The sequence below is a fragment of the Microcaecilia unicolor genome, chromosome 6 (assembly GCF_901765095.1).
Source record: "Microcaecilia unicolor chromosome 6, aMicUni1.1, whole genome shotgun sequence".
Taxonomy (NCBI): domain Eukaryota; kingdom Metazoa; phylum Chordata; class Amphibia; order Gymnophiona; family Siphonopidae; genus Microcaecilia; species Microcaecilia unicolor.
The window spans coordinates 268,146,758-268,165,116 of NC_044036.1; the positions used below are offsets into that span (position 1 = coordinate 268,146,758).

The following is an 18,359-nucleotide window of genomic DNA, read 5'->3' on the forward strand; positions in this document are numbered from 1 at the left end:
GCTCAAGGTGAGTTACATTCAGGTACTCTGGATATTTCTCTGTCCCAGGAGGGCTCACAATTTAAGTTTGTACCTGAGGAAATGGAGGGTTAAGTGATTTGCCCAAGATCACAAGGAGCAGCAGTGAGATTGGGATTTGAATTAGCCACCTCTGGATTGCAAGACCGGTGCTCTAACCACTAGGACACTCCTCCACTCCAGCTTCCACTTTAGCTTTCTGCACATAAGTGTTGGGTGATAAAAACATTGTTCTGTGCTTAAATATGAACCTGATGAAAACTGCTTCTAAACAAGTTTCAGCAATGGTCATTAGGCGCAAAAGAACAGGTGCAGATGTGTGCTGGTACACCCCTCCCCTATTTGATAAAAGATTTCTGTGCATATAATTTTTATCCTTTTAGCTCAAATATATGAAATGTCCGTGGTAATGAAGTGTCACCAAACCACATTAACCATTATTGCACTATTTTATTGATTTATCATTTTTTTCAAAGCCAAAGATCCCTAAACTGTTGAGCATTTAAGGGAGTTCAGCCCCCTTTTTTTCGTTTGTCACTCTTCTGTGAACCATTTTCTAGTTGAACTATACTCTGAGGGGAGGGGGGGGGGGGGGGGGGGGGGGGGGGGAGGGGGACCTGAACTGGTAATGGTTCTCCAAGGTGAGGTTGCATTTTGCTGGTATTTGAATATACCTTACTCCAACCTATGCACTCCAGACCAGCTGTTGACTACTTGATATTTGCATCAAGATGCCATGAAATCCTACCTAGCACATGTTTAAGCAGACCAACATGAGTCCAGCTTTGACTGAAGCTACTTAGCTTTGTGCATAAATTATCAAGTCATTGCTCAAGCAGGATATATCCGAGAATATTAAACACTAGTAAAAAAGGCCTGTTTCTGGAGCAAATGAAACGGGCGCTAGCAAGGTTTTCCTCCCCAACACCCCCCCCCTCCCTCCCTCCCTACCTACCCACCCGTTCGTCGTTCTGAAGCCACTGTCGCCATTGCTCCGGACCTCGTGAACGCACCTTCATGAGCTTCTTGGTTCTGAAGCCACTGACGCCATTGCTCCGCCCTCAATGTGTGACGCCATTGCTCTGCTCTCAACGTCATCACGTTTGACGCGAGGGCGGGGCCCAGAGACTTGGTGCTTTCGGTGGCTTCACCACCACGAACCCTTCATGACGGAAGTGACGTCAGTGGCTTGGCTGCATTGACGTCAGTGTCCTCAGAACGTTGAGGTTGAGTTTTATTATATAGGATAGGGTAGATAAATACCCTATGGCCTATTAAGTCTACCTATCTACTACTAACCTCCTATGTTCCCTTCCTTTCCCTTAAAATAGGATAAATGTAAAGGATCTTTCTTGACTTCAGATACAGTCCTCGTCTCTGTCACATCTGCTGGGAGGCGGTTCCACACACCTATTTTTTTTTTCCTATAAAATATTTTTAGTTTATTCCTTAGTCTTTTTCCCTTTCACCTTCCTCCTATGCTGTTTTGTTTTACATTTCCTTTCAATAGAAAGCAACCTGCCTTGTGTGCATTTAGTTTTGCTATATGTAATATAGCTCTTGTAATACATATAAAGTACTTGGCTCATACATGTTCATGCAAATAATGCACCTTACCAAAGCAGCTTGAAAGCATTCATTATCAGCAGCTGATAGCCTGCTGGGTGGAAAGCAGTCCAAAGTGACACTGTTCAGTCTGTGTGGACACAATATACCTATCAACTGAAACTATAGATGAGCAATTAATGAAACTGAATGTGGTGAGTATTCAGTCACAACAATAAGAGGTATCTGGAAGAGCAAGATTAGGTTAAAATATATGTAGAATATATGTATGCCTTTAGCATGTGTGAAGGTGCATTTTGGCTTGCTTTTTTTTTTTTTTTTAAACTACTGAATCTCTTTTAAAGCAAGACAAAAACTAATCAATGATATGATGGAGAAATAGTCCCCCTGGTTAGAAGTGAAAACCAGTGCTGTCACCTTACCCCCATTTCATATTCAGTATATGGATTTGGTGATTGAGAATAGGACTTCTATAGTTCACAAGACTGGACTCCATTCTCCTGTTACATCTTCCAGTATCTCATGCAGGTTAGAGCAGAATAGTGCCCCATCAACAATGGGGTTGAAAGTGATGTGTGCAGTTCTGACGTCAATGGATGTCGGACATGGTAAAACCACAAGAATCAATCACAGTACAAAAGCCCATTATCCAGACTCAATGATTCATGTTGTCTAAAATCTGAAGCATCCTTGGGGCCTTAAGAGTATGCCCATTTTTTTTTACACCCTGGAGTTGAACCAGTCGTCTGCTATCCTTTCATGTAAGATGATACAATATTCCATATTAAGCATGTAAGTCCATAACTTGCCAGAAATCAAATCACTTGATTGGATGTAGATATCTTATTGTAATAACACTTGATTATAATAAATCATGGCTACAGTACTGGGACATGTATATTGCAAATAGTTTGAACTGGAACAGTTGGATTTCAAGGCTTTATTACTGCATTTAACTCCCCCCTACCTTCACTGTATGCAAATCTCATAGGTTTTCAGGATATTCCTAATGAAAATGCATGACTCCTTGGCAGCCTTCAAGGACTGGATTACCACTATCAGCTAGTGCAGTGGTTCCCAAAACTGATCCTGGAGTCATCCCAGCCAGTCAGGTTTTGAGGATATCCACAATGAATATTTGAGAGATTTGCACGCAGTGAATGCAATGCATGCAACTGTCTCATGAATATTAATTGTGGGTACCCTGAAAACCTGACTGGCTGGTGTGCCTCCAGGACCAGGTTTGGGAACCACTGAGCTAATGTAAGGGAGGAGGACACCGCACATATTGCGCATAATCACATACACTTCCATTACTGCTAAGAACTTTAAGGTTAATAGACTTCTGGCTGGTATGACAATCCAGGTCAAAGGTGTCCAACTTCAATCCAGGAGGGCAACAAACCAGGCAAGTTTTCAGGATATCCTTAATAAATATGCATGCCCATATTTGCATTCCCTACTCTCATTGGGTATACCTGATTGGCTTAAATAATAAACTAGCCTTAGTTTTCAGCTTAAAGCAGGGTTTGTATTTGATTGTAGTTGTGTAGACCAGTGGTTCCCAAACCTGGTCCTGGAGGCACTCCAGCCAGTCAGGATTTCAGGATACACACAATGAATATTCATGAGAGAGATTAGCATGCACTGCCTTCACTGCATGCAAATCTCTCATGAATATTCATTGTGGATATCCTGAAAACCTGGCTGGGGCGCCTCTAGGACCAGGTTTGGGAACCACTGGAGTAAGACACTTGCGGGAGTTTGCCTCCATATACAGATGGGAGATTCCAAGGGTTTTGAGTTCTGGAACCCTTTTCAACACCCAGTATGGACAGGTCATGTCTGCATATGCTGGGGAAGGAAGGAAACGAGTAAAAACACCTTTTTCTTAAATAGTTTTCCATTCTGTGAAGTCTGTTAGGTGAGGAGGTCAAAATACTTATGCGTTTGTGCTGGAAGAAGAGAGGAAACTTATGTGTGTGTTTTTTTTTTTTGTATTCTCTTTATTTAGGAGACATTCTCTCAGTCGCCAAACATCTGAAAAGCTGCTGGGAAAAGGTATACTTGGGTCATTCCCTCCCCTGTTTAATAGTCACCTCATTTGAATCTGATGGTTCAGAAATATTTACTTCATATTTTTTAAGGCTTCAATGAACTGAATTGTACTGTCTTGTTACCTGACTAAAATAACGTATACAATTTTAAAGATGTTCACAACACAAACTTGTCAGATTTAAGGCCTGTACAGACATTCAACACTTTGCAAAACTATTTTGCATCTCCCAGTTGAACAATTAAGTTAGTCATAATGCTATAAAGTGGAATTTCTTTCAAAGATCAAGGTTTTAAACAATAGTACATTGAGCAGGTTAATATTTGTCCTTCTACAAATTAATTGAAGGTATGACTTCAATAACCTAATTGCTATAACAATCAAAAGAAATGTGAAAATTGAACACTGAAGCTGTAGTGCCACCTCCCCCCCCCCCCCCCCTGAAAAGAAACCTTCACAATCTTAAAATCACCTTCTTTATAGAGAGAGCATGGAATAAGAAAAAAGACGATGCCACATTTAACGACTGGAAGCAACTACAAAGAAAATACAAATACAGCATAAGACAAAATAAAGAACATACTATAAAACCAAAATCGGACCAAACTACAAAGATACACACAAACTCTACCTACTCGTTAACAAACTACTAAACACCACACCGGTTACTACCAACAACACAGACACTCCATCAGTAACCAATCTTGCAAACTACTTCAAAGAGAAAATTATAAAGCTACGACTCATGATACCTACCAGCACAACAGATTACGTACACCTCCTTGAATGTCTAGACCCAATACCCAGGGAATTCCCAGCAGACAGATCATGGACTAATTTTGACATACTCTTGATGGACAACATCTCCCAACTGCTTGGAAGATACGCCAAATCGCAATGCAAACTAGATCCCTGCCCTATTAGCCTCATAAAATCTGCCCCTCAGCGATTCAAAACAGACCTCACAAGGCACCTAAATTACATGCTACAAAATGGCCTCTTCCCTAAGGATAAAGGAAACATTCTACTTACTCCTTTACCCAAAGATGCAAAGAAAAATACAAATGATCTAACCAATTATCGCCCAGTGGCATCTATCCCACTAATAACCAAACTCATGGTAGTGACGAAACAACTCACGGACTACCTAAATAAATACTCAATTCTACACGAGTCTCAATCAGGATTCCGCTCGAACCACAGTACTGAAACCGTACTAGTGACTTTAATGAACTCATTCAAACAAACAATTGCAACTGGCAATAACACACTCCTCCTACGATTTGACATGTCCAGTGCCTTCGACATGGTCAACCATGGAATATTACTAAATATTCTTGAATACTTTGGAGTTGGAGGTAACGTTCTCAACTGGTTCAGAGGATTCCTGACCACAAGATCATACCAAGTAATAGTGCAGACAGTAATAGTGCAGACAGAACAATTAAGGGTAAGGGACAAAGAGGTGAGGATAAAGGACGGGGCGAGTAATGGTTAGGAGTCAAAAGCAGTGGTAAAGAGGTGGGCTTTAAGTCTGGACTTGAAAACGGCCAAAGACGGGGCTAGACGTACAGGCTCGAGAAGTCTATTCCAGGCAGGGGCGTAGCCAAACAACAGATTTTGGGTGGGCACCAAATGTTCTCCCCTTCCACCACCAAAAAAATATCTCAGCTGGCAGGAAAATGTTTCTTTCCACCTTGGCAGTCTGCAGCAGGCATGCGCAGAAAACTGAGTATGCACAGGTGCCAGTATTGTGGAGAGTAGAATTTTGTTACTATCAGGGGAAAGTCTTCAGCTGGTGGGTGGGCTGGTGGGTGGGCTGGTGGGTGGGCCCACCTGTGGTTACGCCACTGATTCCAGGCATGAGATGCAGCAAGATAAAAGGAACAGAGTCTAGAATTAGCAGTAGGGGAGAAGGGGACAGATAAGAGATTTTTCTACAAAACGGAGTACTCGAGGGGGGGGCGTAGGGAGAGACGAGAGCGGAGAGGTACTGGGGAGCGGCAGAGTGAATACACTTATAGATCAATAAGAGAAGCTTGAACTGAATACAGCTAGGGAGCCAGTGAAGTGATTTAAGGAGAGGGCTAATGTGAGCATAGCGACTTTGGCAGAAAATGAACCGTGCAGCAGAGTTTTGGATTGATTGAAGAGGAGAGAGATGGCTAAAAGGGAGGCTGGTGAGAAGCAGGTTACAATAATCAAGACGAGAGATAAGAGTGTGGATGAGGATCCTGGTAGAGTGCTCAGAGATGAAGGGACGGATCTAGCAGTAAGGGCTCAAATACTACACACACAATGACCAGTCAGCGCTTGCCAACTGCTGATTAACGCCATGCGTGGTAGGAAATAAATAATTTATCCCAATGTTTTGGGCACGCAGCAAATCTGAAATTACCACCAGGGGAGCTTGCTAGCTTGATGGTCATCTCATTTTGGCGCATGCTGCATGTGCATAGAGCCTACCGCGCCTTTGTAAAGGACCCCATAATGATTCTGAAGTCAACATACATACAAAATATATTTATAGCTCAGGAGTAAAAGAAAGGTGCTCAATTGATTTATGTCAAAATAAACCTGAATTTAAATTTATTAGTAATACATTTTAATGAGGAGCTAAAAAAAAAAAAAAAAAAAAGTTGGCATGACTAGACTATTTTCTTCATTTGATCATGGCATGAACGACATATTGCCAGCTGCAAACATTCCCCAAATTCCTAAGTGGCACTTTTAAATTGCGTGCTCAAATTTGGGCATGCACTAAAAATGATTTTCAAGGGAAATTTGTATTATTTTTATTTTATTTATTGCATCCCACACTTTCCCACCTATTTGCAGGCTCAATGTGGCTCACAAAAACCTGTTATGGCATCGTCATTCCAGGAGACAGATACAATTGGTGTTACAATAAGATCATGGATGAGAGAAAAGAGCAGAAAAAAGTTAGAGAAAGGTGACTGTCAGAGTAGGGTGAAGTGGTAAGGTGTTATAATAAGCTATGGATTCTCTTTGTAGGCATTGTTGAAGAGAGAGGTTTTCAGTGATTTACGAAAGTTAGTTATTTCGTTGATCGCTTTCAAGTCAGTTGGTAGTGCATTCCATAGCTGCGTGCTCATGTAGGAGAAGCTAGTCGCATGTGTTAGCTTGTACTTTAGTCCTTTGCAGTTGGGGAAGTGCAGTTCAAGGAATTTGCGGGCTGATCTTTTAGCATTTCTTGGAGGCAGGTCCACAAGGACTAGTATGTAGCTCGGGGCATCTCCGTGGATGATTTTGTGAACAATCGTGCAGATCTTGAACGCGAAACGTTCTTTGAGTGGGAGCCAGTGAAGTTTTTCTCTTAGGGGTTTTGCGCTTTCATATCTTGATTTGCCAAATATGAGTCTGGCTGCGGTATTCTGGGCTGTTTGAAGTTTCTTAATAGTCTGTTCTTTGCAGCCTGCGTATAGTGTGTTGCAGTAATCCAGGTGACTTAGCACCATTGACTGTACCAGGTTATGGAAAATGGATCTCGGAAAGAAAGGTTTTACTCGTTTGAGTTTCCACATGGAGTGGAACATCTTTTTCGTTGTATTCTTCACGTGGGTTTCGAGTGTGAGGTTTCGGTCAATGGTAACTCCCAAAATTTTCAGATTGTTTGAGACTGGAAGGGAAAAGTTCAGTGTGGATATGGTGGTGAAGTTACTTGTGTTATGTTATGAGGTGAGTATAAGACATTGTGTTTTTTTCTGCATTGAGTTTTAACGGGAATGCATCAGCCCAGGAGTGCATGATTTGGAGGCTTTGATTGATCTTGTTGGTGATTTCCTTTACGTCGTGTTTGAACGGGATGTAAATCGTGACATCGTCTGCGTGTATGTAGGGGTTGAGGTTACGATTGGCTAGTAACTTGGCTAAGTGTATCATCATTAGGTTAAAGAGGGTTGGTGAGAGGGGGAATCCTTGGGGGACTCCACATTTAGGTGTCCATGGGGCTGAAATATCTCTCTCCTCTTCAATCAATCCAAAACTCTGCTGCACGGTTCATTTTCTGCCAAAGTCGCTATGCTCACATTAGCCCTCTCCTTAAATCACTTCACTGGCTCCCTAGCTGTATTCAGTTCAAGCTTCTCTTATTGACCTATAAGTGTATTCACTCTGCCGCTCCCCAGTACCTCTCCGCTCTCGTCTCTCCCTACGCCCCCCCCTCGAGTACTCCGTTTTGTAGAAAAATCTCTTATCTGTCCCCTTCTCCCCTACTGCTAATTCTAGACTCTGTTCCTTTTATCTTGCTGCATCTCATGCCTGGAATCAGTGGCGTAACCACAGGTGGGCCTGGGCCCACCCACTTAGGGCTCAGGCCCACCCAACAGCTGAAGACTTTCCCCTGATAGTAACAAAATTCTACTCTCCACAATACTGGCACCTGTGCATACTCAGTTTTCTGCGCATGCCTGCTGCAGACTGCCAAGGTGGAAAGAAACATTTTCCTGCCAGCTGAGATATTTTTTTGGTGGTGGAAGGGGAGAACATTTGGTGCCCACCCAAAATCTGTTGTTTGGCTACGCCCCTGCCTGGAATAGACTTCTCGAGCCTGTACGTCTAGCCCCGTCTTTGGCCGTTTTCAAGTCCAGACTTAAAGCCCACCTCTTTACCACTGCTTTTGACTCCTAACCATTACTCGCCCTGTCCTTTATCCTCACCTCTTTGTCCCTTACCCTTAATTGTTCTGTCTGCACTATTACTGTCTGCACTATTACTTGGTATGATCTTGTGGTCAGGAATCCTCTGAACCAGTTGAGAACGTTACCTCCAACTCCAAAGTATTCAAGAATATTTAGTAATATTCCATGGTTGACCATGTCGAAGGCACTGGACATGTCAAATCGTAGGAGGAGTGTGTTATTGCCAGTTGCAATTGTTTGTTTGAATGAGTTCATTAAAGTCACTAGTACGGTTTCAGTACTGTGGTTCGAGCGGAATCCTGATTGAGACTCGTGTAGAATTGAGTATTTATTTAGGTAGTCCGTGAGTTGTTTGGTTATTAGTGGGATAGATGCCACTGGGCGATAATTGGTTAGATCATTTGTATTTTTCTTTGCATCTTTGGGTAAAGGAGTAAGTAGAATGTTTCCTTTATCCTTAGGGAAGAGGCCACCTCTTTGTCCCTTACCCTTAATTGTTCTGTCTGTTTTCCTGCCTTATCTAGATTGTAAGCTCTTTGAGTAAGGACTGTCTCTCTCTCTTTTTTTTTTTTTTGTGTATGGTGTACAGCGACTGCGTATGCCTTGTAGCGCTATAGAAATGATAAATAGTAGTAGTAGTAGATCAATGGGTGGCGTTAAGGGCTCAGGCCATAAATAGGCACATGCCAGTTTCCATTTTACTGCAGGGCCTTTCCCGGCCCTTTGGGAAAAAGCCCTATTTCGCAGACACAGTAAAATCTGGCCCAGCATGTGCTAAAAAAATGCACACCCACACTACCACAGGCCACTTTTTGCTACAGCTTAGTAAAAGGACCCCTATATGCTAGAAGCTATTACTGTCCACCGAGTGGGTGCTCAGTAAATGTGCAGGTCATGCTGAGGAGTGCTATTGCAATAGTAATGTTGTCTTTTCTTAAATATCAACATTGGAAGTTGGAGGCTGCTTATGCAGCATTATTAGGTGAGAGCTCTTAACGTTCACAATGCATTAATAGGCAAAATCGGGACACGAGTTTTATAGACTGTTGAATAAGTGCTCGAGTATTCTGGCATGTAAACTTGGGCTCTTTTACTAAACTATGATAGTTTATTGCACTTACTGCAAATGCAGGGGGCATACCCTGCATTTAGGGCCCCTCTTATGAAGTGGTGGCAAAAGGGGGGCCTGTGTTGGCATGTTTTTGTTTTTTAAGTGCGCCGAGGCCCCCCCCGCCTTGCGGGCAAAAGGCAGGTTTTTCTCTTTTTTTCAGGAAATGGCTGTGCCGCAAGTGAAGCACTTGTTGCAGCCATTTTTGTTTGGGGGGGGGGAGAATCACTTACTGCCACCCATTTGAGGTGGCGGAAAGGGCTCCCATGCTAACCCGGTGGTAACCAGGCAGTGCACGGCACTGCCTGATTACCACCGGGTACACACAGCGCTATAAAAATATTTTGTAGTGCCCGATATGACGCGCCCTGGAGGTGGGAACTACCACTTTGTAAAAGGGGCTCTTAGTGCACAGGGTACACAGTTAAGGCATGGCCACAGTGCAGTAAACTGTTACTTGCTCAACTCAGCTTAGTAAAAGTGCCCTCAAATCTCTACATATACCATTCTGGAAAATAGCACCCAAAGTACAATTCAGATGTTAAAGAGAATTTCTAATATTTTTCTACTATTAGTGTCAATGGATATGCCAGCTTTTGACAGTAGCTGTGCGGCTATTTGTAAACAAATGGTGAGTTCAACGTTGGAGGCTTTTGTGAAGGAGGGTGAATCTAGCAGTCCTGTCCTAAAGCTGTTGACTGACCTGCAGACAGTGATGAGCTCCAGTGCACATGTTTCACAAGTGTATCAGCAGCTGGATGAGAGCACTAGTAATGTGGGTAGGTATCCAGCCAATGCCAGAATACTGGCATAATTAGGCAACTTGCCTTTTTTTTTTTTAAACAAGTTAATTCTGAAAAAAATAGGTATCTCATCTAAATGGGTTAGTTGGTTTGTCCCATGTTCTTTTCTAACAAATTCTGTACAATGAAAAGGGTAAACAAGAATGCAATCCCCCCCAACCGCTAGAGCAGGGGTGGGCGACCATGATCCTTGAGGGTCAAACAGTCAGGCTTTCAAGATTTCCACAATGAATATGCATGAGATTGATTTGTATGCACTGCTTCCATTGTATGCAAACATCTCGTGCATATTCATTGTGGAAATCATGAAAATGTGATTAGGTTGTGGCCCTCAAACCATGGATGCTCACCCCTGTATTAGCTTTTAATGGTTATTTCCCCATTTAGAAGTCTACAACCACAGAAGTTCAGAGCTTCTTCAGCTGTGCAGGGTCCAGAAATCTATAGTTCTTAACTGATAAAGAAACACAGCATTTTTTTTAAAGTAATTCTTTTTCTGCCGTCATCTACTATGTTACTATGTTATGTAATTCCAAAAGATGACTTTTCGTTTTAAGCAGCAAGAGAACCTTCCAACACAACTGAGTTTCTCTTGCAACATTGGGGAACATTTTTTTTTTTAAAGACTTCATAATCATTGTATTTTCAGTTGCCAGTTACACATGTTTGTAGAAATTATTTTATTTAATAAACACAAAACTGGGAACATTTGAAGAGCTGGAGAGCATATGTATGTGTTGGGGGAGGGGGCAGAGAGATATAAACAAATGATGTGCATAGAAACTGATTAGAACTGGAATATTGTGCCCGCTGTTTTTGGATCACGGGTCTCTAGCCATAGCTTTTTTGCTAGCTAGAATATCAATGTATCCAGTGGTGGGGGGTTTTTTGTTCTGGAATTTTAATTTTTCAGTCCATGCTGTAAGTCCTCCCCCTTCCCCCACCAAAAGTCAAGTTTCAGTTGCTGACTAATTAAGTTTCATTAGTGGTTCCTTTTTTATAGAGCCTCGTGTACAGATATACTTGTCTCTCAGCAATGATAGAGTGTAATGCATGTGGATTTCAGATGGTGTTAAAGTATACTTCTAGTGTCTTTCTCTAAATAAAGTGGTTTTGGAAACCTAACCTTTTCCCCTTTTTTTTTAAAACCAAAGGCATAGTTTGAAGACTTTGTGCAAAATGTCCCCCACTGCTAGTGCAGGACCCTCTTTCCTATAGCTTGGTAAAAGGAACCCATAGATAAGTGAGAGTAAGAGGAGTTAGAAAATGAGGACTAATTTTAAAGAAAGTTGCACATAAGGTCAGAGGGGTGATACTAATAAACTTGGTCTTCTCAATATTAAGTTTTAGTCAGTTATTCTCTAGCCACTTAGCGGTCACAGACATACATTTCTCTTTGTAGTTTCATATCTCCAATATCTGTTGTATAATGTTTGAAGCTTTCAGTGCTTCTTACTATTTCTGCTCCTTTCACCATCACCTTTTATTAAAAAAAATTTCTGATATTATGTAATAAAGGGCTTTTCCTATTATTGCTTTTGGGGGGAGGGAGAGGAATGCTTAATACCTCCAGCCCATAGCATTGACTTCAAAAGCCCAAGTTCAATCACTTCTTTTTATTTTAAATAGAAAATTGTTCATTCATGACTGATCATGGACTAATTTATTTTTAACATGGTGTTCTTTTCTTATAGCATCAGATGTAAGCATCCAACCCTACTGCATCAAGATTTCATCAGCAGTGGGACATATAACTGTATCTATCCAACTGCTTGAAAGTGTTGCTCCTGTCGCTGGCTCTTGGCCATCCTTCTGCAAAGACAGTCTAGTTGCTGAAGTGAAGAGACTTGGCAGAAATATCACCTTTTTACTTCATGTAGGTCACTTGCTGTGCAGCCAAGAGTTTGGGGGGATGTTGACTTGGAGCTATCTGAAAGGTCAAACCTGTTACTATGGTTGAGGTTTTTTGTGGGATCTTCTGGCAATAAAAACGGGCTGGTAACCAAAGAAGCTCCATTTTTTTTCACTAGAACAGTTTTAAATAAATGACACACTAGTTTGGAATGTGAAAACCCATTTACTTATGGGACCTTCCTTAACATATTACCTCTTTTTAAGACAGACACTATCCTACTTTTTAGAAAGCAGTCGGGAAATGTTTTTTCTTTCTAATGTGTTTGGCTAATGCTTGATCTATTTTCATGGCATACTGAAAAGTTATCTTCCATTTGTAGAACAGTTCACAGCATTAATTTTGCCGGTGACTTAATGTATAACTCGCCAACTGTGTAAGCTTAAGGAAGTCTGCTGTGTAAGGCTTTTGCAAGGCTATATGCGAGATCCCTTTTTAAAACAATAGTTTGGTCTCCTTTTTAACTGAACTTTCATTAATACCAAAAAAAGTGCTTTTAGGGGCTTTTTTTTACCAAGCTGCAGTAAAAAGGGCCCTGTTCTAGCAGTGGTGGACATTTTTTTTTGCTACATGCCAGGGCCCTTTTTTGCCACAGCAGGTAATAAAAGACCAAAAGTCGACATGGCCATGTGTATGTGTGTGTGTGTGTGGGGGAAGGGGGGTGCCACTTGGTAAGGACTCCTGCAGTAACTTGGCAGCGCAAAGCGCTGACCAATTACTGCCAGGTTAGCACTGTGCTAATTACGGAAAAGATTTTTGTAAATGTGGAAATAGCAACCAGTGATAGTTCTGCCTCAAACGTGCGCTGTGTTGGAACAGTAGTTCCAGGTTGCTGCACAGCAAGTCGTTTACTGCATGGCAACCCTTTAGTAAAAGGGCCCCTTAGTTTGCTAGCTAACTGAGACCACCACCCTTTTTAGAGATTATTGGTCTAACTTCTATGGTTTGGGGACTGGAGTTGGCAATGGATGCTTTCATGTGCCCTATGGTTTGGGGACTGGAGTTGGTAGTGGATGTGTGGTTAAGGCTTTACTACTCATAATAGTAATTTTGAACTTTCAGAGAAGGTAATGTGTAAACTTTGTCGCCTATTAGTACAATGTGTGGCATAGTAATAGAGAAGCCACAGAGGGGGATAATCGAATGGGACGTCCAAGTTTTCCTGCGTCCCGCGAAAGGGCGAGGAAACCCGTATTATCAAAACAAGCGGTCGGGGATGCCCAAATCTCAGCATTTAGGTCGACTTTAGAGATGGTCGACATAAATGTTGAGATGGTTGACCTTAGAGATGGTCGTTCCTGGTTTTCGGCGATAATGGAAACCGAGGACGTCCATCTCAAAAACGACCAAATCCAACTCATTTGGTTGTGGGAGGAGCCAGCATTTGTAGTGCACTGGTCCCCCCCAGATATGCCAGGACACCAACCGGACACCCTAGGGGGCACTGCAGTGGACTAACTGATGCACTAAATGAACAGAAAAAGCCCTTCCCTTATTGATCCCTTAGCGATTTGGAAAGGAACGGGCATGCATGAAGGAAATCGCATGCAAATGAGCTGCTCACTGTTACCTCATTTGCACATGATTTCCTTCCTAAGGAGGGGAAGCCAGTGCAGATCAGCCAAGCATGCGTGGCTGCTCTGCGCATGCCAAAGACTGCTTCATACTTGCAGACAAGCTGCGTGTATAATAGCTGTCTACAACCTTAAATAAATTACCATCTGCAGCCTTAGAAAAATACAAGTCCAGGTGAAAATGTCCAAGTGCTCATCAGGGGCGTGTTTTTTTTTTTTTTTTTTTTTTTAAGAGTATGTGTGAAGGACGTCCTTCGCTATGCCTCAGTCCCTGCGATGGCAGTTGAGGACGTCCTTCGCTATGCCTCCGTCCCTGCGATGGCAGTTGAGGATGTCCATGCCTGCTATTCCTCAGACACCCCTTTTATTTGGATTTTGGATCACAAGTGGAGGAGTTGCCTAATGGTTAGGGTGGTGGACTTTGGTCCTGGGAAACTGAGGAACTGAGTTCAATTCCCACTTCTGGCACAGGCAGCTCCTTGTGACTCTGGGCAAGTCACTTAACCCTCCATTGCCCCATGTAAGCCACATTGAGCCTGCCATGAGTGGGAAAGCGCGGGGTACAACTGTAACAAAAAAAAAAAAAAAAAAAGTAGCAGCAGTGGGACTTGAACCGGCCACCTCTGGATTGCAAGACCAGTGCTCTAACCACTAGGCCACTCCTCCACTTCACTCCACTCCTTTGAAATTTGGCCGTCCCGGTGGGGGGGGGGGGGGGGGGGGGGCAGTTCAATACTCCAAAATGTTTGAAGGACGTCCACGCCTTCGCTATGCCTCCGCTGACACACACATACCTCCCCTCCGAGTGACCTGCATACTGCTGTGATGGACCTGAGTATGACATTTCAGGCTGGCAAAAAAAGTTTTTAAAGTTGTTTTGTTTTTTTTCAGGGTGGGAGGGGGTTAGTCACCACTGGGGGAGTTAGGGGAGGTCATCCCTGATTCCCTCCGGTGGTCATCTGGTCAGTTCAGACACCTTTTTGAGGCTTGGTTGTGAAAAGAAATGGACCAAGTAAAGTCAGCCAAATGCTTGTCAGGGACGCCCTTCTTTTTCCATTATCGGTCGAGGACGCCCATGTGATAGGCATGCCCCAGTCCCACCTTCGCAATGCTTCTGACACCCCCCGTGAACTTTGGTTGTCCCTGTGACGGAAAGCAGTTGAGGACGCCCAAAATCGGCTTTCGATTATGCCGATTTGGGAGACCCTGAGAGAAGGACGCCCATCTCCCGATTTGTGTCAGAAGATGTGCGCCCTTCTCTTTTGAAAATGCCCCTGACAGTGTCCTAGTTGTCTTTGGTTAATAAAGTTGGATTTCTATTTTTTTTTGGTAGGCTGGATGAGTTTAATTGTCCTATGAAGTGCTTGCCTTGTGATGAGGCCTGTGGAGTCTGGTATTATTGAGGGCCTGATAATAAATAATGGAATGCCTATGAAATAGTCATCCAGAGCCAACCCCAGTAGTGTGACTGCAGATGCACCTACCATGGAGTTGATGTAAATGTGTACATTTATGTGAGTGACTTTAATAAAAAGTTTATACACTATATTGTGTAGGTTTTCCTAGGGGTGTGGTTTTTGCACACAGTGTCCATATAAGTACACATGTGTATTAATATGTAACTTAATTATAAATGGTCTTTTATGCATAGGATAATCTCTAGAGAACCCTGAATGCATATAATCTCAGCATCTTGAAATGTTTTTGCCAAAATTCCTCTTTTTTTTTTTTTTTTTCTTGAAGGGTTGTGAATGTGAAATTGTCTCCATGATCATGGAATCCAAGGAACAGATTGATCAGTCTGTGGTCATCATAGCTGGCTCTTTGGGTCGGTTAACAATTGCTATGGGAGCTGAGATGAATTGTGGCCTTGAAAGAGCAGAGGTAATCGTCATCTTATGTACATGTATATAGAGAGATGACATAACGTTGTCAAATGTAACCAGTTCTTGGTCAATGTCTGCCTTCACAAATACTGGGCTCAATATTTGATGGGAGAACCAGGTATATTTCAGCTGGCCTTTCTGAGGTAGCTGAGCATGTGGTCCTACACATAAGTGGATATTTTATCTATTTTTAAAATTATGAATAATATCCTCTTCTGTTAGCAGCAACCTAGTTATTCAGATAGTCATCAGCCATGTTGCCCTGCCCCCCCCTCAAAAAACCCCCCACAGTGATAAATCTTTGCTTTATTGACTTGTATAGACAATTTAGATTTTAAAACCCAAGCTTTATGGGGCTAGTAGCTAAAGCATCTAAAATGTTTTGAGATTTCACTGTACTATTATTGGTCCAGATAGATGTAGATGGGGTTAAAGCTGAAATCTCTGGCGTTAAAGAAAATATATTAAAAAAATCTATTGACTAGTCTTGTCTAGTAACTAGTAGGTCCCTAAGTGCACTGCATTTGTGTTTACTAGATGTGAAAGTAAAGACAGACTAAACAAATATAGTCCTGCTTCATACTTTCCATATAAGATATTTTACTGAAGTCTCTGTTAATTTTGTGTAATAGGGTTCATTTGGGTTGTAGTATGAGGGGCACAGCTGCATTGCTTTTAATATAGGTCTCTTCTGTAGATGGACTAAATTGGGGGAGGGCAGGGGAATGGAGGAAAAATATTGCACATGGTCTTTTTTTTTTTTTTTAAGCCGTACCATGTGTTTGACATTTTGGTATAAATGACATTCTTGTGCTCAGGCTACAACAGAAGCCAGTAACTTTATTCTAATTAAATATTCAGCTTAATTTGACTCATGACTTGGGTAAATATACAGTTAGTCAACTTTCCAGACAACTTTCCTAACAATTAACACTAGAGAACCCTATTCAGTTTTATCTAACTTTTAGCCTTTGCCGAAAAGGTCTGTCTAGACTAATAGACCTAGTATGTTAATGTACTGGTGCATTCGCTAGACAATAGAATCCATATCCCTTACATTTGCTATGGATTGTGTGGTGTCATTTTTAATACAAACATTTTGGGGTCATTTTTACTAAACTGTGCTATTAAATGAGATTAGCACATCCTAACATGGGATTTTCCCACGTGCTAAGACCATTTCTAGCATGGCTGTAAATTGTCTTCCTTCTATTTCATTTTCTGGTATTAGCGCATGGCTACTGAAAAAAAATTAGTGTGTGAGCTCTTAGGTATGTTAACCAGTTAATGTGCAAATTTTGGCCACATGTAAGGTATTAGCCAAAACTGAGAAGGCTTTGGGAAAACCTCTACTAGGCACAGGGTTTGAATGGGTGCCTGACCTTTTATTTTAGAAAAAAAGCTATTGTCCTATTTTTTTTTCTTTAGTCAATCACCAGTTGCATAAAGAATGCTTTTATTGGTGGCATGGAAAGGTATATTAATTTTCAAATGGATATGATTGTGTCTGAGCTCCTGGATGTACAGAAGTCGCATCAGAACATTCCTTCAGGAAATAAGGTAATACAGATGTCTGTGTATCTAGTACTTGTGCTGTTTTTTGAGTAGTGACCTGAAGAAAATAGCAAGGTGGTGCAGTACTCTAGCTCCCAGAGAGAAAGTTTAGCACATTGGCTAAATTTGATATTGGTCCATAGCTGATTAGCATACGTTTCAGGAATGTGTGAAGTCTCATTTCATACAGCTAAATCTTTGGGTGATCAGTTTTGGTTGAATAAGTTGCAAGTTTATTTCGCACTTAGGCTTCTCTTGAGTGATATATTATCAGCGCAGCATACAATTTCATAATATCAAAGGAGAATTACAATAGAGAAAAGGAGGAAAGATCAGCATTGTTGCATATTAGATCCTCCTCCCGCCCTGCCCCCCCCCCAACCGGAGAGCAACCAGGCGACTAAGTCCAAAACACTTGGCGGAATAAGTAGATCTTACATAAATATTCCACTACAGTAGCTGGTATATATGGGAATACAAAATTTCTAATTTCAATCTTTTTTTTTTTTTTTTTAAATTGTAGCTGGGAGAAATACAAAATCTGCTTTGTTTGGCTGGTGCCTCTTTGCAAAGTTTTATGAGGTGTAGCAGACGTCTTTGGGTAAGAAAAATTTAAGATGATTGGTGACTTTCATATACTGCTTTTCTCTTGTATTTTACATTAACAAAAAAAATTTTTTTTTGATTATGTAGGCTTACCTCATTAGGGATGTGCAGGCCAAACTTTTGTTTAGTGTCCTAGGTTGCCAAAATCTTTCTATTTACGGCCCTTAATTTTATTTGTTTCAGGGGCAAATATTACTAAGGGCCCTAAACCCTATTCAAATAAGGTAAAGGCTGACTAAAACTGAAACTCACCTGGTTTTGGCCAAAACCAAAAACGTAAAGTTTAGTTGTGTGAACATGAACCAGGGAGGGCTGCTGGGGATTGTCAGAGCTTGCAGTCTGCATCTCTCTGTTAAACTCATGGTATGCAAGTCATAATATCATTTAAATAATGAAACACTATATTTTTGCTTCCACACACACACAGACCTCAGCTAACAAAAACTGAAACTAAAAGCCACAGTGCTTTTACAGTGACTGATTTTGTGCCACACTCGGAGTGACAGCTAATGTTATAACACTGCAGAGAAGCTAATTCCCAAGGAACTTATCCTAAATTTAGAGACTTAAATTCCTGCTAAAACGTTTTTTCAAAGGCATTTATTTGGAGCACTC

At 41.7% G+C, this 18,359-nt stretch overlaps 1 protein-coding gene across 1 annotated transcript in view; it reads left to right on the top strand.

Annotated features, from left to right (window-relative positions):
* The window catches only part of LOC115473197 (kinesin-like protein KIF14), a 122,454-nt gene that overhangs the window by 97,688 nt on the left and 6,407 nt on the right, over positions 1-18,359 (top strand). Inside the window, exons 23-28 of the mRNA XM_030207959.1 lie at positions 3,599-3,645; positions 9,985-10,188; positions 11,907-12,088; positions 15,442-15,582; positions 17,013-17,144; positions 17,662-17,739. Of these exons, the coding sequence (XP_030063819.1) occupies positions 3,599-3,645; positions 9,985-10,188; positions 11,907-12,088; positions 15,442-15,582; positions 17,013-17,144; positions 17,662-17,739 (784 nt within the window). The remainder of the gene's footprint in view (positions 1-3,598; positions 3,646-9,984; positions 10,189-11,906; positions 12,089-15,441; positions 15,583-17,012; positions 17,145-17,661; positions 17,740-18,359) is intronic.